Source organism: Myotis daubentonii, chromosome 10, assembly GCF_963259705.1.
Source record: "Myotis daubentonii chromosome 10, mMyoDau2.1, whole genome shotgun sequence".
In the NCBI taxonomy this organism is placed as follows: domain Eukaryota; kingdom Metazoa; phylum Chordata; class Mammalia; order Chiroptera; family Vespertilionidae; genus Myotis; species Myotis daubentonii.
This window is the reverse complement of record NC_081849.1, coordinates 71,113,295-71,135,745: the sequence shown is the minus strand read 5'-3', so window position 1 is coordinate 71,135,745 and position 22,451 is coordinate 71,113,295. Positions and strand designations below refer to the sequence as shown.

The 22,451-nt window shown below is 38.5% G+C and overlaps 1 protein-coding gene across 2 annotated transcripts in view; it reads left to right on the top strand.

The window, feature by feature from the left end:
- RELN (reelin) overlaps window positions 1-22,451 on the top strand; it is a 440,175-nt gene that overhangs the window by 380,602 nt on the left and 37,122 nt on the right. For both annotated transcript variants that reach the window (XM_059712765.1, XM_059712766.1), the window contains exons 42-47: window positions 97-317; window positions 1,774-1,921; window positions 4,199-4,457; window positions 5,307-5,556; window positions 10,132-10,300; window positions 22,190-22,330. In XM_059712765.1, coding sequence (XP_059568748.1) covers window positions 97-317; window positions 1,774-1,921; window positions 4,199-4,457; window positions 5,307-5,556; window positions 10,132-10,300; window positions 22,190-22,330 — 1,188 coding nt within the window. The remainder of the gene's footprint in view (window positions 1-96; window positions 318-1,773; window positions 1,922-4,198; window positions 4,458-5,306; window positions 5,557-10,131; window positions 10,301-22,189; window positions 22,331-22,451) is intronic.

The following is a 22,451-nucleotide window of genomic DNA, read 5'->3' as shown; positions in this document are numbered from 1 at the left end:
ATAGTAACTGCCCACTGCTCATTGATCAGATGTGCTTACTTTGAAGGTATGTTGTTCTATGGATTAGCTTTTGAAAGACTTGTTCCTCTTTTCCAGATCTGTACGTTTCCGATGGTACCAAGGATTTTACCCTGTTGGCTCTCAGCCAGTGACATGGGCCATTGATAATGTCTACATTGGTCCCCAATGTGAAGAGATGTGTAATGGACATGGGAGTTGTATCAATGGAACCAAGTGCATATGTGATCCTGGCTACTCAGGTCCAACCTGTAAAATAAGCACCAAAAATCCTGATTTTCTCAAGGATGATTTTGAAGGTAATCTCTTCTTATAAATTTTATGTAGCTTTATGAAAGAGCTTACATTTTAAACAAAATTTGTAATTTGGAAGTAATCACTAGGTTTCACTCTAATACTTCATTAGTTTTCACTGCAATTGAAACTACCCAAGCCTTCGTTTAGTTCTGAATTTTATAGGGTTCCATTTTTGAAACAATGGTCAGAGAGAGAGAACAAGACTGTAACTGAGAAAAACTAAGGTTATTTTCACCACTTTTGCTATCACATGTAATTTCTCATTAATGGTAATTTTAGAAAATATCTATAGGGGGTTAATCTTCTTGGATGGAAGGAAAAGTTTCCAGAGATGGAAATTCCTTTCATTGCTTTACCACCAACTAAGTAAGCAGCCTCTTATCACTTTCTGTACCTCGGTTACCTAGAACCAACATTATATGTGACGATAATGTTACAACATAGAAAAATACATATGATGTAATAATTGAAAGTATTCACAATTAAATATCCTTTGGATATGCACTCTGATAAAACTGTGGAAAAATATCCTCATAAGAGAAAGTCCTAAACAAATGTAATAGCTATCTATATTAGTATAGTGAGATTAAAGATTTTTTCCTTTGTCCCAAATTAAAGACTTATTTTCTTTTTCCCAAGCTGTCTATAAAATTATTATATTTATGGTTTTAAGGTACATTCTAAAATTACATTTAGGTAATATCAATACAATGGAATATTATTTATACATAAAAAGGAATGAAATACTGATACTGGCTACAACATAAATGAACCTTGAAACATTATGCAAATGAAGTTCTGGAACTAGGTAGTAGTGATGGTTATACAGCATTGTGAATGTGCTGAATCCCACTGAGTTGTTCATGATGAAAATGGTAGATTTCTATATTATCTGCATTTTTCCAAAATCAAAAAAACTGAAGTAAATCTATGATGATTATCTGAGATTTGAGAGCTTGTTTTGAAAAATATTGTTTAATAGGAAGTATCAAATTATCCTGAAATTTCTCCCATTACAACGGTGTTAAAGCTATGTAACACTTGTCTGATACTGTTCTCATAGTAGAAAGGACATAGTGAAGAAGTCTATGGAATGGTCACATACCCTGCCTTACTTTGGTCCTGAATCGCTCTGTGAGTAGCCAGTGTCTTCCTTTGCGGTGTAGAGGAGCAGAAAGGAGGGACCCATCTGGCTGGACCATAGGTACTCAGGAAAAGTCCCCCTCCTTCTGTCCTCTGGACCCTTAAATAACACAGGCAAGGTTAAGCAATTCAAACTTGCTAAAATGTTGAAGAGGCCTCTTATCCCAAATCTATGACTTCGATGTTTATGACTTCATATTTTGGAACTACACAAAGCACTTACCATATTCCTTAAAAATATATAACAAAATAAATAAATAAAAATAATATGACTATAATTGGAGTCAGGTAAACCACATTTTTTACCTTTTTCAGGTCAGCTGGAATCGGATAGATTCTTACTAATGAGTGGTGGAAAGCCATCTCGGAAGTGTGGAATCCTATCTAGTGGAAACAACCTCTTTTTCAACGAAGATGGCTTGCGCATGTTGATGACACGAGATCTGGATTTATCACATGCTAGGTAATCACTTTGGAATGTTGCTGGAAAATTACATTGTGATGTACAGTGGCAGAACATCATTAAATCAAAAAGAGATCTCAAAGGCAAGGCCTTCCATTGGAAATGCTAAGTTTCTCACACCAACGACTCCATTAAGACACAATTTACATAATTTACATTTTAAAACTGAAAGAGAATTGTGTAATAATTAGATCAGAAATAAAATACGAATAAGCAGACAAAAGTTAATATCTGGTATTTTATAAGATGGTGACTAAGAAATGGCAATATTTAACTTACTTTAACTTCAGGAAAAAAATGTTGCAACTTCTTTATCCATCTTCTACAGAATGCTTTTCATTAGCACTTGGACTGTGTCGAAATTATTTACACCATGCTTGATAGAAAGCCTAATGGAAATGCCATACACCCTCGAATTGTTTACAATTGACGTTATATCCATTAGCAACTTAAGTTAAGAACATTTGAAGTGTAGCCTTATTTTTTATAAGCATTTCTGTCCAATGACTCGCTCATGCACTCTAAAGCACTCATTTTCTAAATTGAGCACAGTCCCTCAGAAACAAACATTTAGAACTGGCTCAGAGGATTATGTCCTGTCAAGAAGTGAATCCTTTGATCAGTTGATGAGTGCCAAACACTTAGCCAGGAAAATAAAGAAGACAATATAACATGTGTAAAATGGAACCCTGACCTATTTTTGCAAGTGAACAAAAGAATGATGTTTTTGTTTATTGAAACATTTCAGAGCAAATTAAAATACATCATAACATATTATCCTCCCTTCCTCCTAAATCTTTTATTTATTGAGTTATAAATTTGATTATGCCCCACAGAAAATACAATTCTATCTGTAAGGTAATAATTTTTCAGTTAGAGGAAACAAGATGGTGTTTATCACCATCCTATTTTAATGCATATGACTTAATTTGATGCTCTTTTTTTCAGATTTATCATTGGCATCTGAGTTCTCTAATTTAAAAATTACTAGGTTTTTCTAAATCTGATATATACTTATCTATGACTAAATTAATAGAACGTTTTCCCAATACAACTAGACAACATGCTAAAAGGTTTTCTCTGTAAATGACTACTATTTTTATAGATATAAACGTCACTAGGCACTAACCATGTATTTTTTCCATTAACCCAATGTTAAAAGCTCCATTATTTATCTCATCTGAGTAGCATGCTGTGTAGGATTTGCATATATTGACCTCGAAATGCTCTGTGTAAAATCCCAATTTTCTCAGGTTAGGAGTCTTATACACAGTTAATGGAGATAGGGGAGAGGAGGAACCCATGAAGAATGCATGGTTTTATATATGGAACTGATAACTTTTATTATAAGCCCCAATATATTTCATGTGTGTGGCATGCATACATAATTGGCTGTATGCATTGGATTACACATGAATTTTATGCTGCATTACCAGGTAGCAAGCAGCCAGACCAGGCACCAACAGTTTGCCTGCCAAAGATAACATGTGAGCTCGTTTTCATTGGCACCCCAGCTGCTTGCTGCCACTCTGCCCACCTCCCTGCCAGCTGGAAAGGCTGCACTGGCTGGCCGCCACAGTTCTCGATGGCCGGTATCATCCATCGCAGACCCAGCAATAGTCAGAGGTTGGCATAGCCCACCATCACCACCATCCCACACTCATGCTCCCCTGCCCCTGGCACAAAAGACAGAAATGAGGCCCAGGCTTGACACACCTCTTCCAAAAGATATCTGGCCTTTTACAAATAGGTGTTACAACTGGTGAATTTAAATGTATCTCCCAAAACCAATAACATGAGATCTCAAAATCTACTGGTATAAACCGAGAATGGATGACTTTCACCTATAAATGAGGTGAACTCTATTAATTATATTCTTCCTGTTTGTTTCGGATACTAAGGACAAGGATCCAAATTTACCTTAAATAGATAACAATACACACTTCCAAACCTGGACAGTCTTCGGACCCCTACTGTCTTCTCATACAATAGCCAAAGGGTGCAGTGAATGCTCACCTTCCTCAGATTCGCCTCTGTGGAGGACTGCAAAATAGAAATATGGGTGCAGAATTGCCTTTTTTCAGATTTCACATTTTATTAACTCCCTTTAGCATTAAGAAGAAAATCAGGCTTTGAGATGATTTCTTTGGGCATTTGTTAAGTTGTTATATTCATTAAAGCCATGCACTCCCTGTATTACCCCGAGTGCTTGTGTTCTGCTAATGGTGTGAATTTCTCACTGAAGTAAATATCTACAGTAAGTTTCACTCATGTCAGATTTGTGCAGTTCTTCATGAGACTGGGATGTGGTAAAGGGGTTCCAGATCCCAGGAGCCAACCTGTGCTTCTGCAGTATTCTCACAACGGCGGCCTCTCGTGGAGTCTCCTTCAAGAGTTCCTTTTCAGCAACTCCAGCAACGTGGGCAGGTACATCGCCCTGGAGATACCCATGAAAGCCCGTTCTGCTTCTACACGTCTTCGCTGGTGGCAGCCCTCTGAAAACGGGCACTTCTACAGTCCCTGGGTTATCGACCAGGTCAGTCCCTTTACAATTAACTATTATAATGCTGTCACTTATCTGAATGTGGCCTTAGATAGCAGCCCCCCAGTTCAGTAGAGAAAGCCCAGCATGGGCAGTTGAGTGACTTGCCCAAGGGCACACAGCTAGATTAGATGTGGCTTTTAGCTTCCTTTCATTCTCTTTTCCTTCAATTGCCTGAGCCTATAAAATAAATGACACAACAGAAGGCCCAGGTCCTGCTCAGAGAAGTTTCTGCCATATGGGTAGAAGGACTTTATCAAGCGTGATACAAGGTTATAATTCTCTGAAAAGGAAAATGTGCAAATTAGCATTGGTGCCACAGGCAGTAACTCCCAAATCCTCTTTCCCAGCCTTTGAAGGAAAAAATAAATAAACCTCCCTAACATCCTATGGACAACTCTAAAGGATCTTCATATATAATAAAATGCACATCAAATAGAACTCAAAGAACCTGTTAACAAACTGTAGAATCCATACAAAGAATTAAACTGAAGTGCCTTAGGGTACAACTGTCCTTAAATAGAAATTTTACATGAAAAATAATCATATGTAAGCCAAATTTTGCTTTTCCACATATAGTTTCCAAAGGCACAATTTGGCCCATGAAAGCTGTGAATGGTTTTGTCAATCCTTCCATTTGTTTTCACAGTTTTTCATGGCTTCTTGCCAGATGGCCAAACAGACCACATAAACAAGAGCATTCAGAAAGGCCCCCTAACGTTGTGTTTGCTGTATAATGCCAGTTGTGACCAATCTGACTGCTAAAAACAAACAAAAAGATTGTACTTTCTCATATCTTCAAGCCAGACTGAAAATTTGTGCTTTTTAAAAATTACATTTCAGATTCTTATTGGAGGAAATATTTCTGGTAATACAGTCTTGGAGGATGATTTCACAACTCTGGATAGCAGGAAATGGCTACTTCACCCTGGAGGCACCAAGATGCCTGTGTGTGGCTCTACTGGTGATGCCCTTGTCTTCATCGAAAAGGCCAGCACCCGTTATGTAGTCACCACAGACATTGCTGTGAATGAGGATTCCTTTCTACAGATAGATTTTGCCGCCTCCTGCTCAGTCACGGACTCTTGTTATGGTAAGTATTGCAGATGCAGTCGGAGGGACAGATGTGTATCAATAGGTGTCTAAGGCTTCCTCTATCAAAGGACTACATTACACCTCTGATTAGTCTGAAAGTAAAACACAGGAGCACTTTGAGCCAAATCATAACTGCTTTCTTGAAAAATGTATGTAAATTGAATTTTAGTAGTTTATTTTTTTGATCATTTTTTATTTTTCAATTACAGTTGACACATAATAATTTCAGGTATTTACCCCAGTGCTTAGACCTTATATAACTTATTAAGTGATCATCCCAATAAATCTCTTACCCATCTAACACCGTACACAGTTATTAGGACATTATTGACTTATTCCCTATGCTGTACTTTACATTTTTATGACTATTCTGTAACAACCAATTTGTAGTTCTTAATCCTTTCATTTTTTTTTCATCTACCCCCCAACACCTCTCTCATTTGGCAACAATCAAAATGTTCTCTGTATCTATGAGTCTGTTTCTGCTCATTCATTAATTTTGGTTTTTTTAGATTCAATTTTTGATAGATATGTATTTATTGCTGCTTTATTGTTCATATTTTTATCTTTTTTTTCTTCTTCTTAAAGAAGGCCCTTTAACATTTCATGTAATACTGGTTGGGTGGTAATGAAATTCAGCTTTTTCTTGTCTGGGAAGCTCTTTATATGTCCTTAGATTCTAAATGATAGCCTTGCTAAGTAGAGTAATCTTGGTTGTAGGTCCTTGCTTTTCATCACTTTGCATATTTTTTGCCATTCCCTTCTGACCTGCAAAGTTTCTGCTGAGAAATCAGCCGACAGTTATATGGGCACTCCCTTATAAGTAACTAACTGCTTTTCTCTTGTTGCTTTTAAGATTCTGTCTTTGTCATTAACCGTTTGCATTTTAATTATGATGTGTCTTGGTATGGGCCTCTTTAGGGTTATCTTGTTTGGAACTCTCTGTGCTTCCTGGACATGTATGTCTATTTCCTTCACCAGATTAGGGACTTCCCTAATATTTTTTGTCAATATTTTTTAAGTAGGTTTTCAATTTTTTTCTCTCTCTCTCTTCTCCTTCTGGCACCTTCATGACACAAATATTGGTATGCTTAAAGTTGTCATAGCATATTCTAAGCCACCCTTATTGTGACCAGTTTGCATCCTCTCAATTGTGCATGTACACGTCGTACTCATACATACCTTGCACACACTAATGGGCCTATCTTAGGAGAAATAAAAAACTGACATTGTTGCATACTTGGACTCTTCACCAGAACTTATAGACCTGGGGCCCTCCTGGTCTTTCACCACCCCAAGCCACTCTTCTTCCAAGGGATTCAAACTGGAATGTTCACAAGGACCTTGTTCTGTATTAGATTCAAAGGGAATGCTGAAATCTGAGGAATTTGATTACTTCAAAGGTCCCACAAAATCCAGATTTTTCATATTTATTAGTTTGAACTTAATGCACATATCTTAGGGGGAATCCCAGAAGTATTCTTTATACCTTATATTCAATCAATCAGCCAAAACTAAACTAGACAGTAGGAGTGGAACTTGGAAAAGTATAAGGTTCATACCCTGTCCTCAATAGGTACAGTCTAGTCCAGTGATGGTGAACCTATGACACACATGTCAAAGGTGACACACAAACTCATTTTTGGGGGGTTGATTTTTCTTTGTTAAATGGCATTTAAATATACAAAATAAATATCAAAAATATACGTCTTTGTTTTACTATGGTTGCAAATATCAAAAACTTTCTATATGTGACACGGCACCAGAGTTAAGTTAGGGTTTTTCAAAATGCTGACACGCCGAGCTCAAAAGGTTCGCCATCACTGGTCTAGTCGAAAGAATATTTCAAAAAGTCAGAATCCAATAAATGACTAAATCAAATGCTCCATGGAATTGTACTGATCCAAAATGTAATGAGAGTTCAAAGGAGAGAGAGATGCTCAATGGATGGTCGCTCCAAGGAGTTTGGTAAGATTTCAAAAAGGACCTAAGTCTCAAGTAGCATTGATTGTTGGGGTGGGTTTGAAGGGTGAATGGAGAGGAGGAAAAAATCCATGCCATCTGGCAGCATAAGCAGAGAAGCAGAGGTGGAGCTCTCCTGTTCTATGGGGGGAACTGTGAGCAGACCTTCCTGAAGGAGACCAGAGTGCTGAATTTAAAAATAGAAAAACACTTTCAGGTCCAAGATACCTACTCCCTCATTAGCATAGGAGGTTAATGAGAACTCAAGGAGTTAAGTTATGACATGGTTTGCCTATAGCAGCGCCAGGACAGAAACTCTGCCCTATAAGCTCAGCCATGAGTGCCTTCTACTGTCGGTTGGTGCGGAGTCTTGAGAGAGAGAGGTTGAACTGAACGATAAAATGAAAGAGGGAAATGGATAAACACAGTTGGCAACACAGTGCCTTAAAAAGCAGCCACAGGAATTTATGCTTGACCCGGTCATGAATAAGAAGGCACAAGAACAGAGGAATGCCTTGGTATGTTTCAGGGAGATTAGCCCAAAAGCTGAGGAAGGTGGGGAAGGAATAATCCCAGTGAAGAAGCCTCAGAGGTAATCTCTGTGGGAGGCCATGAAGACCTGAACTGTAGGGCAGGAAGAGAAATGGAATGGGTAAAATCGATACAAGACAATGCAAACAAAAAGGAAAGAAGCAGCAGATCTCACAACTAGGTGACGGTTGAGTATAGAGGGTAAAGAAGAGAGAAGAGTGAAATTTTGAAAATTACTTGTAAATTTTGAATCTAGAAAATGAGTGCAAAAGTTTTGTCATTGATAGAATTTGGTAGTTAAAAATATGTTTATTTATGAGGGGAAATGATGAGTGTTTCTTTAGCTTGGGTGAAAGTAGCTTTGAGTGGAGATATTCTTTAGTGAAGAGGACTTTCAATATGCAAAGCAGGAACTTTGTGCATATTGTGCATGAGAATATGCCAGCATCAGCACCATGCAGAATTGAATGAACATTTGTTGAATGAATAAAATCAATTCTGAGACATAAATTGGGCACAGAGTTAGTAGTTGAAGCCCTAAGAGTATAAGAGTATAGAGGTAGACAACAAGACCAGTCCTAGCCATTTTGGCTCAGTGGATAGTCTGCGGACTAAAAGGTCAATTCCAGTCAAGGGCACATGCCCGGGTTGCAAGCTCAATCCCCAGTAGTGGGTGTGCAGGAGGCAGCCAGTCAATGATTCTCTCTCATCATTGATGTTTCTCTCTATCTCTCTCCCTCTCTCTTCCTCTGAAATCAATAAAAATATTTTGAAAAAGAAAAGAAAAGAAGACCAGAAGTGGAGTCTGGAAGAATGTCCATAGTTGGTAGCTGTGTTAGTAAGCACAAGAGTCAGAGGGAAGCCCTAACCAGTTTGGCTCAGTGGATAGAGCATCGGCCTGCGGACTCAAGGGTCCCAGGTTCGATTCCGGTCAAGGGCATGTACCTTGGTTGTGGGCACATCCCCAGTAGGGGGTGTGCAGGAGGCAGCTGATCGATGTTTCTCTCTCATCAATGTTTCTAATTCTCTATCCCTCTTCTTTCCTCTCTGTAAAAAATCAATAAAATATATTTTTTAGAAAGAAAGAAAGAGGGAAAATGAGACAGTTGATTTCCCAAAGAAAAGAAAGTATAAAGAATCGGGGGGTGGGGGCGGGGAGGAGGGAAAAAAAAAAGAATCAGGGAGTGATCAATAATATCCAGTGCCCTGGGGAGAACAAGTACAATGAAGACTGAGACAATCCATTGTATTTAACTAGGAAAGGCTGGTCGGCACCTTTGGGTAGTGAGTGATCCCATACTGGCTGTACCTGAGAATTACCTGGAGAGCTTTAAAGCTCCTGACACCTTGGCCATGCCCCAGAAGAGTGAAATCACAATCGTTGAGGGTAGGTCCCTGGCATCAGTAGTTTCAAAAGTACCCAGCTGATTTCAGTGTGCAGCCAAGATTGAGAATCGCAGCCTTAGAGAAAGTAATTTCAGTAGGGAGGTGGGGGTTAAAGCAGTTTATAAAGCCTTCAGAAGGGAATAGAGAGAAAAAAAAATAAAATGGGGAGTATAAATTGAATGTTTCAGAAGAAGAGAAAGGAAAGAAATATCTTTCCAAAGGCCCAGAGCAGATTGGGTACTTTGGCAGAAATTACATGGCTTTCTGATTTCTGAGTATATACTATTACACAGCAGAGCAAGATGTATTTCTGTAACATATATTTTATAACTATGAGGTTAAATCATAAATATATATAAATTATGACAATTATGACTATTATGACTATTGCTTTAACAGCTTTGTTATGGTGGTTCTGAAAGTTACTCAGTATAAAGAATGATTCAGTAAATTTTACTTATATTTCATCTGATTATATTCCCTTAAAAGAAAAATTATGTTAATATGGAAAATGTAAAAAATAATAACTAGTGATATACAGAGGGGAAAAATCAAACCAGGAAACATCTCAAAATAGGAAACATTATAAGGGGGGAATCATATTAATATTTGATTGAAATGAATACATAAGTAATTATGGTTCCTGGGTCTAGAGACATATATTTCTGTTCAGAAAAAATGCCTTCTATTTCAGCTATTGAATTAGAATACTCGGTAGACCTGGGATTATCGTGGCACCCTTTGGTAAGGGACTGTCTTCCCACCAATGTCGAATGCAGTCGCTATCACCTGCAGCGGATCCTGGTGTCAGACACTTTCAACAAGTGGACCAGAATCACTCTGCCTCTCCCTCCTTACACCAGGTATGGATGCTTCTGTGTGTTGTGAACCCAAATGTGATATAATTTGGCATGTCAGATCTCAGCACAGCAAGTTTAAATGAGATATATAAGATTTTGTTACCTATTGATGGTATTCCCCTGCATGAATTAAGTCTTTGTTGGTAAGTAACATAGAAACCAGTTTTTATGATGACATTGTTTTGTCTTTTTCAAAAATAATAGACTTTTACTTACTTTTTAACTCTATATTTTTAAAGAATGACATATGCAAGAAATCAGTGGGCTTCTCCACCTTCATTCACTTTGCCAAGAACAAGTCTTAAATTTAAAACAGGTACACTAGATAGAAAGTACTGGTAGACTTAAATAGACTTCGTTTTCTGCCACTCAGACTACTGTAAATATAGCAGTGAGTGGTGTCAGATAAATGAGGTATTTGCTATCATAAATGTGTTTTAAAATTAGTGTCTGTTTCTGAAATTTTATTTTAAATAATATCTTAAAAGTTATCACCTGGAGCATTTTTATGTGAAAAAACAATTATAAATACTTTATTCATTGTGTCTATAAGAAATGATGGTGGCTTCACTTTAGAGAGATAGTAAAAAGGTAAGTGGGGGGAAAAAGAAATGATGTTGGCTTAATAAAATTGCCTTGGTAAAGGCATAAAGTTAAGTCTAAATATCTGTGTGCTTGCAACTGTTTGAGTAAAGCAGATAATCCACCTTGTCCAGTGGGATGGTGCTACATGACTTTCCTTTCTCCACCTAAGTAAGTGCTAATCATAGGAAAGTTTTAAAATCTGTATAGGAATTCCTGTTCCCTCCAAGAAAATGGCAGTCAGTTGCTGTCCTCACAAAAGAAGCAAAGCAACCGATGCAGTTTATGGAAAAGGAGTTACAGTGTGGGCTCATTATTGTTCTCTCGACTCCCCATAAGTGAAGAATGAATAAATCTTCCTAGAACATGACCATAAAATTCAACCATTCATCTAGGGCATAACTTTTCTTAGGATTATCAAAAATGGGCTGGTTTCAGTTACTGACAGCCAAGGGCTGCCCTACAATTACTGGCTCAGAGGTACGAAGATATATTAACTGTCAGCACAGTTGCCAAGTTTAAATGAGATACGTGAGATTTTGTTGCTCATTAAAGGGATTGCCATGCATGAATTATTAAGGTGATCTTAATAAGTAAAATAGAAAAATAAACCTCCATTAAGGCAGCAGTCTTTTAAGTCTTTATGTATTCTGTGAATTATTACCCAGCTACTCGGTAGCATTTTGCAAATAAGTGACATTCTAAGATTTACTCCAGCTAGTCATTATCCCCTTACATCTTTTACTCAAGGAAAGTAATTATCCCTCATCTTTTAACCTATTGTTTAATCGTCTCTTATACATACCTACAAGAATTTTAACCCTTTCAAATTATATTTGAAAAATCTGATGAGAATTTGTTTTCTCTTGCTATTGTATTGAAACTGTACAGTTAATGTATTATACTACTCACAAAGCTCACACTGTACAATGGTTTTAAAGTCAACACTGCCATTTGGATAAGTCAACAAGATCCTTGGGATAATTCAGAAAGAAACGTGTATGGTGGACCTCAAGTCAGACTCACTTCTTACCATGCTCTTCCACATGCCAAAGATTAGAACAGTGCACCAGGCTTAGAGTACTTTTTCTCCAACACAGATTAACATATTTATATTGTATCTGTTCTTATATCCACTCACTTATTAAACATGGTGTTTCCTCGTTTTGAGTTGAACTTACTGTCTCAACATCTGTGAAACGTTGAGACACCACCAGGACAGAATTGGGAATTTTAGTTTGTAGCTCTTTCCTACAAGCAAGCATGATCTGACAACTTAAAGCCATGTGCAATATAGGGTGCGGCAATGTGCCAATGTAGGTCTCTCCACTCACTCACTTGTGACCCCAGCCTAGGATCCCAGTATAATTGGTACAGTGGTGGTAAGTCAACTGAAGTTGGTTGTCCACAAATCAACATCAAACCATTAACCAAATGAAATGGCCAGTAGTCATCAATCGTGATTATTCAACCATTTAGTCACTCATTAAACATTTTTAAAGTGTCTAGTTATATGCTAGTTCCATGTGAGGGGCTGAACTCATTCCTGCCTCAAGGTGCATAGACCAGTAGGAAGGGGAAATCCCCAGAAATCACAGAAGTAAACATACAATTCAGGTCTCATAAAAGATGGAGGACAGTTACATGATGCTAAGACATTGCATATAGACAAGGAAGGCTTTCTTGAGAAAGGAAAATTGAGGTAAGATATGAAGGATGCATAGGAATTAAGTAGGTGGAGAGTAAGGGGAAGAGTGTTGTATGTAAAGATAATAACTTATAGTAGGAGGAAGCAGGTATTTGAGATACTAGAAGAATGGATCAGAGAAAGCGAGAAGGTAGAGTGAGGTGTGAGATGGTGAGATCGTGAAGATCATTGTAGGTTGGACTAAAGATTTGCAGATTTGTTATATGAACAGTGAAAAGCCTGCTAAAGTGCTTGGGAATAGGGAGATGTGATCAGATATGCATTCAGAAAAGCTTATTCTAACTGGACAGCAAATTATGGAGGATAAGAACAGATGTAAGGAGACTTTTAAAAAGACAGTAAGTGCTAGTGGCTTGGACTAAAATGCAGCAAACATGAATAGAGTGGAGAAATTCAAGAGAAATGGAGGCAATAAAATTGATGTCTTTTACTCAAGGAAAGTAATTATTAAATGGGCGTGAGAGGGTGAGAGAAAGGGAAATGTTGAAGATGACTCCCTGGTTTCTGAATTGTAGAACTAAAGGCACGCCGGTGCTTTTCACTGGTAAGGGAACACAGACTAAACACAAGGTACATCACACTCTGCTTCAAACATTGTTCTGTGTGAACATTGTTCTTAATAATGGGGTAGATAGGACCATAGTGTGTATTCTTCCCCATATGCACTGGTTAAGTTACATCATCCTAGAAGACAAAGAAAAAAAAAAGAATGGAAAGCATTGTGCTTTAGTGGAGGCTCCAGCTTTTCAGTAAGCTTTGAAGCAAGTCATTTCCTGTCCCTCAGCTGCAGTTTCCCTGTCTGAAAAAAATTGAGATACTTTTACCATAAGAAAATTGAGTAAACGTGCATGGAAGTGTTTTGGACATTGTAAGCATTTATTAAAGTATAAATCATTTTTATTTTTTATAAGTTAACCACATATCACATTTGTTTATTATCAGACTTAAAACTTCAGTCAGATTAAGAAGTCTTCCTAAAGTAACTTAAACAAAGTGAGCCCATGGTTACAGTGGGATGCTATGTTTAGTTCCTATAGGAGGTTACAATATGATTGGGGAAAATGAGAAGTATACCTAATAAACAACCTAAAAATAATACATGCTGTGTGTAAGTTAGAGTTTCACTAAGGAATGGGCTGGAAATGCCGTAGGTATTGAGAAAGGGAAGACAGTGTTCAATGCCAGAGTTTGAGAGGGTTTTTTGGAAGAAATGGGCCCTCAAAGAATGGCTAAGAATTCAGTGGGTAAGAAGACTATTCTAAATTGGGAACCGTGTGAACAGGCCACATGAGCCTGGGTGAAGCACAGGAGTTGCTGATAGAAGCAGAGAGTTCATGTCTGGAAGGTGTGGAAACTTGTGAGTAGAGTTGGGTTAACTTATAGCAAGTTTGAAGCAAGGCAAATGAGTTTAGACTTACAGGAAAAAATTAACTGTGGTGGGTTTTGAGATGAGAATATTCTTCTAAGGAAAAAAATTGGGAGAACAGAGAGACTTGAGTAAGAGGAACGTGGCAAAGGAATTGTGAGAATGACCGCACATGAAATAACAGGGCTCATGCTATGGCTAACATGGAGGATATGAGGCAGATATTATAGGGCATTTCAAAGAAAGAATCTATAAAAATCAGTAACAATTTCTTCAGTTGCACACATCAAGAGGTGACTCTAAAGTCTGAAACGTGAAAGAATGGTGAGAAGAAGTGGGAAGAGAGTTAAAGTTTATTCCAGGAGGGACAATATGGCAAATTTAATCAATTGATGCTGAATTAAGTAATATTGCTGGAAATACAAATGCAAACATCCATTTGACAGAGATACAAAGATTGGAGACAAGCAAAGATAACAAATTTGGAGGCATGATCGTAGGGGTGATAGGCAGTGCTGTAAAATTGTATCAGCTCTCCATAGGAGAATATTTAAAAAGGAGAGAAAGAGCCCAGCTGGTGTCCCTCAGTGGTTAAGGGTCCACTCATTAGCCAAGGTCACCAGTTCGATGCCTGGTCAGGGCACATGCCTGGGTTTTGGGCTTGATCCCTGGTAGGAGGCATGCAGGCCAATAGATGTTTCTTTTTCATCAATGTTTCTATCTCTCTATCTCTCTCCCTTCCTCTCTCTCTAAACTCAATTTTTTAAAAAACATATTTAAAAATATATATGTAGATTATTATTTTAAAAGAACAGGAAGGATACCTACATTTCATAGCAGAATGAGTGGAAATGACTATTAAAGGAAGCAGGAGGATGCAGTCATGGAGGTAGAAGAAGAATCAGAATAACATGATATTGAAAAGCCAGTGAGAAGGGAGTGTCAAGAAGGAAGAAAATCCTGAAGAAAAAAGTTTCACAATAAATTTACTAAATTTAGTCAGTGACCTTCAAAAGAACAGTTTTAGGAAGACACCGGAAATAAATACAGCCTGTCTGGCCCCGAGCCCATGGGCTTGATCGCTGTCTTAGTACTACATCTTTATTGCTTGCATGAGAGTTACAGTCCTAGGAGACATAGGAAGGGAGAATGCTAGGAGTTCTTGAGAGAAACTGAAAATAAGATAGGAAGATGCCAAAATCAATTTCATAGCCCCTAACCTGAATCTGCCTCCTCTTCTTTACTAACCCAAGACTAAAAATAACAGGTGGCTCGAGTGGCTTGGGTTCTTGAAATGTCACCTGAGAACCAGGGTGAGTCAGTGGAAGGGCAGGTAACTCAAATCCACCCAGAAAGGTAGAGGGGGAAGCTGCCACTGGAAGGCTCAGGTGTGACTTGACTATTTTAAGTCACAGTTTGAAGATGATCCACTCCCTTATACTGTCCCTAATGACCTAGCTGATACCAGAGTCTTTAAAGATTAACTACAACACTTTGGAAGCCAGGTGGTTTTAACCACAGCATGGAAGCTGCTTAATGTTTGCAGGAAGTTGAAGGGAAAGGTGATAAGCACATAACGGGGCTAGAAGATTGTGGAGTAACTGGGGTGATAAGATGGGGATGGAAGCGGCTATAGCTTTTTCCAGGTAAATAAATTTAGGGAGGGAGGGTATTTTCAATGATATTCCCACCTATTATAACTATAAATGAAGAAAAGGTCTTATTCAAAGAAAACCAAATAACTTAAGCACAATATTTACTGAGTTCACCGTGGAGAAGTATTCAAGGGAGTTACAAGTTTATTTTTTAAAAGGGAGATTCTTTAAACTTACCCTGGTAGTCTTTATTTCCCTCCATTGTTATGTTCAACTTAGTATCTTTTGAAAGACTTTTGGCAAGCATTCATATTACTGAACACCTTGTTAAAATTTTTCTGTGAAGTCAAGGAAGCTTTAGACTTCTCTTCCCTATCCATCTTCAAATGCATTATTTTGATACTTTAAGCTTTGCTGCTATAACTTGATCAGATGTCTGCTGGTCATTCAGGACTACAGAACATAAAATAATGTTGTCTACCATGAACCATTGTACCATTGATTTTCACATACTGAATATATTAATCGTATTTTGTCATTATGTTAAAACAAATTAAATCTATTTATATTTATATGGCAACAGAGGCTAAAACTATTTCCAGAAATTCTGCATTCCCTCTAAGCTATCAGTTGTCGACCTTGTTGCCAAAGTTTTATTAGAGAAGTTTGAAATTTGGCTGTACTTTGTACATATTGCTATGTGTGGATTCTTCAGAATTGTTAAGATTGTTTTAACAATTAAATATAAGTAATTCTGCATTGAGAATGTATTTTGTCAGTTATAGGAAGTTCCTTTCATTTGAAGGATGGACCAGTGGAGTTGATGCCTCAATAGGCTTACTCAAAACTGTAGTTTTTATTATCATTACTGATTATAATTATCAGCAAAAATAATACAACCTTATTTTATCAAAAAAGGATATCCCTTCTCTTATATTATAATCGTCCAATCAAAATATTACCATGAAGGGACCACAGATTATTTTGGGCTCATGTTTATCTATTTTACATCCAAACATACAAAATTGAAGAGAATAGTAAACTATACTTCCACATAATCACCCCCAGCTTCAACAATTATCAATTGAGGACCAACCTTGTTTCATCCATAGCACCACTCACTCCCACCCCCATCTTGAAGCAAATACCAGCTATAATATCACTTCAACTATAAATGTTTTAGTATATCTCTAAGAAGGACTTTTTAAAGAACATATTGTTATACCATTATTACAGTACAATTTAATAATTTTTTATTCAATACTTACTCAGTATTCAATATTCAGATGTCCCTGTTTGTCTCGTAAGACCTGTTATAGTTTTTTCAAACTAGGATACAAATCAATATAATTGGTTGATATACCTCTTAAGTCTCCTTTAACCGGAATCCCCCTGCCTGTCTTTTAAGATGAGGACTCAGACACAGGAAGGTTATTTGGTTTTCCCCACAGACACACAGACAGTGTCTGAACCAGGATTATACCAAAGTCCCCCATTTGCTCTCTTTCAAGGAAGAAAGGCCATGCGGGGTGACTCCCTTACATTCTTCTATTGCTAACCCTAATGTGCTTCCTGCCCTAGTTCCAGAAAGTTATCATGAAGAATCTAGGTCACCTTATGAGAGTACTTTACCTTTATCACATGTTTGGGGTCATAACCTGTAGTCCAAACACTTTCTCCTCTCATGCCAGTTTTCAGACCTCAGTGTATTTAATGAGACATTTAGGAGGAAGGAAAATTAAATTACGTTCATTCATGGTGAGATCAGTGTTACCTAAAAATGCCAGAGCCTATTTTTTTTAAATATATTTTATTGATTTTTTTACGGAGAGGAAGGGAGAGGGATAGAAAGTTAGAAACATCGATCAGCTGCCTCCTGCACACTCCCCACTGAGGATGTGCCCGCAACCAAAGTACATGCCCTTGACCAGAATCGAACCTGGAACCCTTCAGTCCGCAGGCCGACACTCTATCCACTGAGCCAAACTGGTTAGGGCGAGCCTATTTTGTCTCTAGTTCTTGTCTGTGGGTCACGGCTGTGACCCTGTGTTCAGTTTATCTGACCTATGCTTTTCCCAGTTACACACCTGTGAGTGGAATTGCTGGATCATAAGGTAACTATGTTCAATGTTTTGAGAAAGTGACAACAGCTACACCATTTTACATTCCCACTAGCAGTGTATTTGGGTTCAGATGTCTCTATATCCTTGTCAACACTTGCTATTGCTGTGTGTTTTTATCATAGTCACCCTAGTGGGTATGAAGTTGTATCGTATTGTGGTTTTGATCTCAATTTCTCTAATGACTAATGATGTTGAGCATCTTTTCATGCATTAATTGGTCATTTATATGTCTTCTTTGGAATATTCCCAACTTTTGTCTATCACAAATATAGGCTAATTGAGGAAATTTTATGCCAGATATAATGACAGAATCTTGGATAAGGTTTTGAAATGGCACAGACATTGCATAGCCCATAACTCAAACCAGAGGGTCAGAGGCTTCAGCCCTGACATTGACTTGCAGAAGTCACGATGAATAGACATGTGCGTACATACAGCAGCAATACACATTGCCTCCAGTAGCTAAACAGTCATTCATATGTTGGGGTTATGGTAGATGTGGGATTATTCTGTAGGGATTGAGATAGGGTTTTGAGGGATTTACTGAATGAGAATACAAAGTAATAATAAACCAAGAGATCATTGCCTTGTCTCAGTTTTGTGAGTGGATCGGTGTAACTTGGGCACTCGCCCTCAACTTCTTTGTTGGTAGAGTATTGAGCTATGGTTTCTAGTTCTAAGTAATTTATGTAACTCTTTGAGAGTAAAGGAAACATCAGGGAATAGTGAAAAGATTAGAAAAAAATATGTATGGGCCTATCAAGGGCTTTTTCTCCTGATGGTGATGACGACAAGGACTTCATAGATAGAGCCGTCTGGAAGAAAAGAGCAGATTCCGACTCTGCAATGTGTGTGGAAACCTATTGAAGGTGTAGGAAAGGTTTGCTGAAAGGTTCCCAGGGAGGGCAGTGATGGAAACCATGCTACTGACAGGGACATTTTAACTACTTACCAATGGATATTTAATTATTAAATGGTACTTAGGAGCACTTTCTAGGTGCTATAGATGGAGAGGAAATGATGTAAATTCAGAAAAGGAGCAAGGCAAGACATTTCAAGGATATAAAATAAAAAGGAGAAATCTGTTCTGGGCTATTTTCCTCCCAATGCCAAGAAGCAGCAGCTGGTGGTGGCTGTCATTAGAAAAAAAGCTTCAGGATAAATGATGACACCTGCCAAGGGACTTCAGATACTCGTAGGTCGTGGAAAACACGAACTAATTAATTATCACAACACCCTTGGGAGGTGGGAAGTAGCATTTCCTAGTTGTATGGGTGGGTAAGTGTCAGCCCATAAACATCAGTGGTTTGGCCCCTTGACACAGTGGAGCTGTGACAGGACTGGGAACAAAATGTCCTGGCATTTCAACTTCCAGACATGTGGGTTTTTTCATGGCTGCAGGGCTGTAGAACAGCTCAATTGTGATAGCACGGCTGTGAGGCAGCCCTGGGGCCAGGCCCCGCTCTGGCTGGACAGCTCTGCTCTGCGCCTTGATGGTCTGCTCTGCTCTGTGCCCGTCTGCTCTGGCCTGAGCTGGTCTGCTTCTCTCTGCTCCAGGGAGGTAACTTTGGTGTTTTGGCTCAGCCAGGGAGGGAGACTCAGTCTTCAGTGGAAAGTTCACTCCCAGACTTTCATTTTTAATTTCTATTCTAATTCATCCTCTTAATGAATGTGTTCCCTTTTCTTATACAATGACATTGGCCAGCGTATGTACTCCTGATTTGTGGATACATAATTACTAGGTGTAGTTATTCCCAAGGATATAAAATCATCACATTTGAGACAGGACCTTAAAAATCATATACTTTAACACTCTCATTATGTATGTTAAGTTACTCCCCGTAGACATACAATTTACTGGTACCAGAGTATAGACCAGAGCCCTTATTTGAAAATGTCATGGTTAGAGGTCCCCATAAAAGCTATCAAACCCCACAATGCATCTGGCTCTTTTTTAAAAATATGTTGTTGTTTTTTTTATTGATTTCAGAGAGAAAGGGAGAGGAAGAGAAAAACATCTATGAGAGAAAATCATTGATTGGCTGCCTTGTGCACGCCCCTTACTCGGGAATTGAGCCCACAACCCAGGCATGTGCCCTTGACCAGAATGGAACCTGGGACCCTTTAGTCCGCAGGCCAATGCTCTATCCACTGAACCAAACCAGCTAGGGCAGACCTGGCACTTAAATCTTCTGTACAAGCTCTCTGTTAAGTGGCTGCCCAGCCTGATTAAACACAACCAGTGATTAGAAAGCCACCACTGCTAGGCAGCCCATGCCACCTCCCAATGGCAAGGAAGTTCTCCTTTCTCTTCAACATCAAATCACTGCCCCTCCATACTAACCCCCAGCCCCTGCCTACCCGTCTATAAGACCTCTCTTAATTCATTTGCTTGGCCATCTTTATTACTGTTAACTTAATACCCTTTCAGTAACTGCTTTTGAAGCCCAATCTATAGATGTCACCAACAATAAAATAATAAGTAAAGAGAATTATCTAATAGGAAATTACACATAAAAAGGCACTTTTGATGCAAGGTGAGAGAGATTTGATGAAGCATATATACTAGTAAAACATTAGGGAAACAAGGAAATTCCATTACTTGCCTACTACCTATAAGCACTGAAGATATAAAGCAATATTTCCCGAAGGAATACAGAGATATTCCCTGCCCTTCAGAAGCTTATGTTCTAAAGAAAGACAGAAGAAATATACTAATATAGGTTTTGACTTGCTATCGGAATCCAAGCGATGATGTGCTCTGGAAATACTATATTCCACTGTTGTTTATAAGATGTTGCTGAGCATTAATAGGCATGGCTATTTATAAACTTAGTCACTAAAAATTAAGTGATCGGCAGAGTCACTGAGTTGCACAACTTCAGGGGCCTTCATTACATAATTTCCTGTGAGAATGGCAGCCCCTGGATACCAACTCGCTGCACCTACAGAGCATCTACTAAGTGCTAGGTCACTGTACCTCGAGTGTATAATGTTGAACAAAAGGAATTAACCCTGCTCCCTTATAACTTCCTCTTCTGAGGAGGAGACAGACATTTAAGAAATACATATGGAAATAATCATAGGACTACAGTTTTGGTCAATACTATAAAAGGAAAAGAACAGTTTGCTGTAGAAGAAATGTTAATTTTTAAAAGAATCACAAAGAAAAACTTCTCTATGAGTACCTGGCATTTCCTGAGACCCAAAGGCCACACAGGGATTAATCTGGCAAAGAGAGGGAAAATATACAGGCAGAGGTGGGAGATCAGTGATCTTCAAGAACTGAGAGAAGGGGCCATGCTCCAGAGTGAGTAGCCAGGATAAGGGACTAGCTCATGTGGAGCCTCATGGGCCAAGGACGAGTTTGGGGTTGAAGCTAAATGCAAAAGGATGTGTAATAAGAGAGAATTAGGTATACACTTCCCTGCTGGGAATGACATATGGGGGGCTGATGAGCAAGAGGATTGTGGAGAAATCTGTCTGTGCATAGATGCTCAGTAAACAAATATCAAACTGAACTATTTATTTTCAGTGTGAAGATTTTGGTTCTGATCTGTTTCTTTTCTATTTCCTAAACTTAACAGAAATGTTTCCTGCTAGAACATCTTTTGCCCTGCCTGACGCAGATATATCCCAGTCAAGTGATTCAATCTGTTAATGACAAACATATCTGAGTCCATAAAACAAAACTTGCTCTGGCTAATCATTTCCTCTATTTCAAATTCACTTGAGCCTCAGGCATTTTTTTGGATTTTACTGCCACCTAGTGTCTCTGAAAACATAAGTTTGTGTTTCTGAACAAGACACTCCCCAAAACTGTACAACTCTGTAAATATATTTCTACTTCTGAAATGGGAGAATGTCTAATTTGGTTTTATTTATATTGCATTTAAATCAATATAAAATAATTCTAGTCTTATTTATAACCCTCTCTCTTTTATCTGTTCAGTTACCTAGGATTTCACTGATCCCTCTGATTTGCACTCCTACAGTCTTAAGGCTTGCATGTGAAAATGCCTCACAGATGCTGTGTGAGGTGGACCAGGATGCCCAAGTATCTGGCCTTCGGGAGCAAGTAGGAGTTAAAGTCCAACTCATAGCCTGCTTCCTAAGTCAAATGCAGAGGGGTTGTGGCTGCTCAAGGACTGGCATCTTTTTCTAATTTGCAAATATAAGTTATCTGCAGCCCCGAATCACTCCACAGTAGCCCCCACACAAAATTCAGGGCTCACCATTCCCTTGAAACTGTTGGTTTTAGGATTAGTTTTAGTTTCTGTTTTTACAAGGCTTATAAAGATCATTGGCCCAAAATATATTCTCAAGCGTTTGCAGTTCAGTTTGGTTTGGTTTTGTTAATCACTTTTGCATAGAACACTGCAATGACGAATGCTCTTTTCAGAACACAAGTGGGGATATCCATGCATTTGTGTTACCCTCCTCCGTGCACCTGTTCAAACACACCAGAACACGTCTTTTTCACCACACCCTTCGTTATAATTCTCTCTTTCTTCAAAGGTCCCAAGCCACTCGTTTCCGTTGGCATCAACCAGCTCCTTTTGACAAGCAGCAGACATGGGCGATAGATAATGTCTATATCGGGGATGGCTGCATAGACATGTGCAGCGGCCATGGGAGGTGCATCCAAGGAAACTGTGTGTAAGTAGATGTGTTCTCTTCCTTGTGTAGAAAGTTCCTGACTCACATTCCAGCCAGGAGATTTTTCTGAAACTCGTTTATTAGTCATTCCCAAGCTACCATAGGTTATACTTTGTCCTAA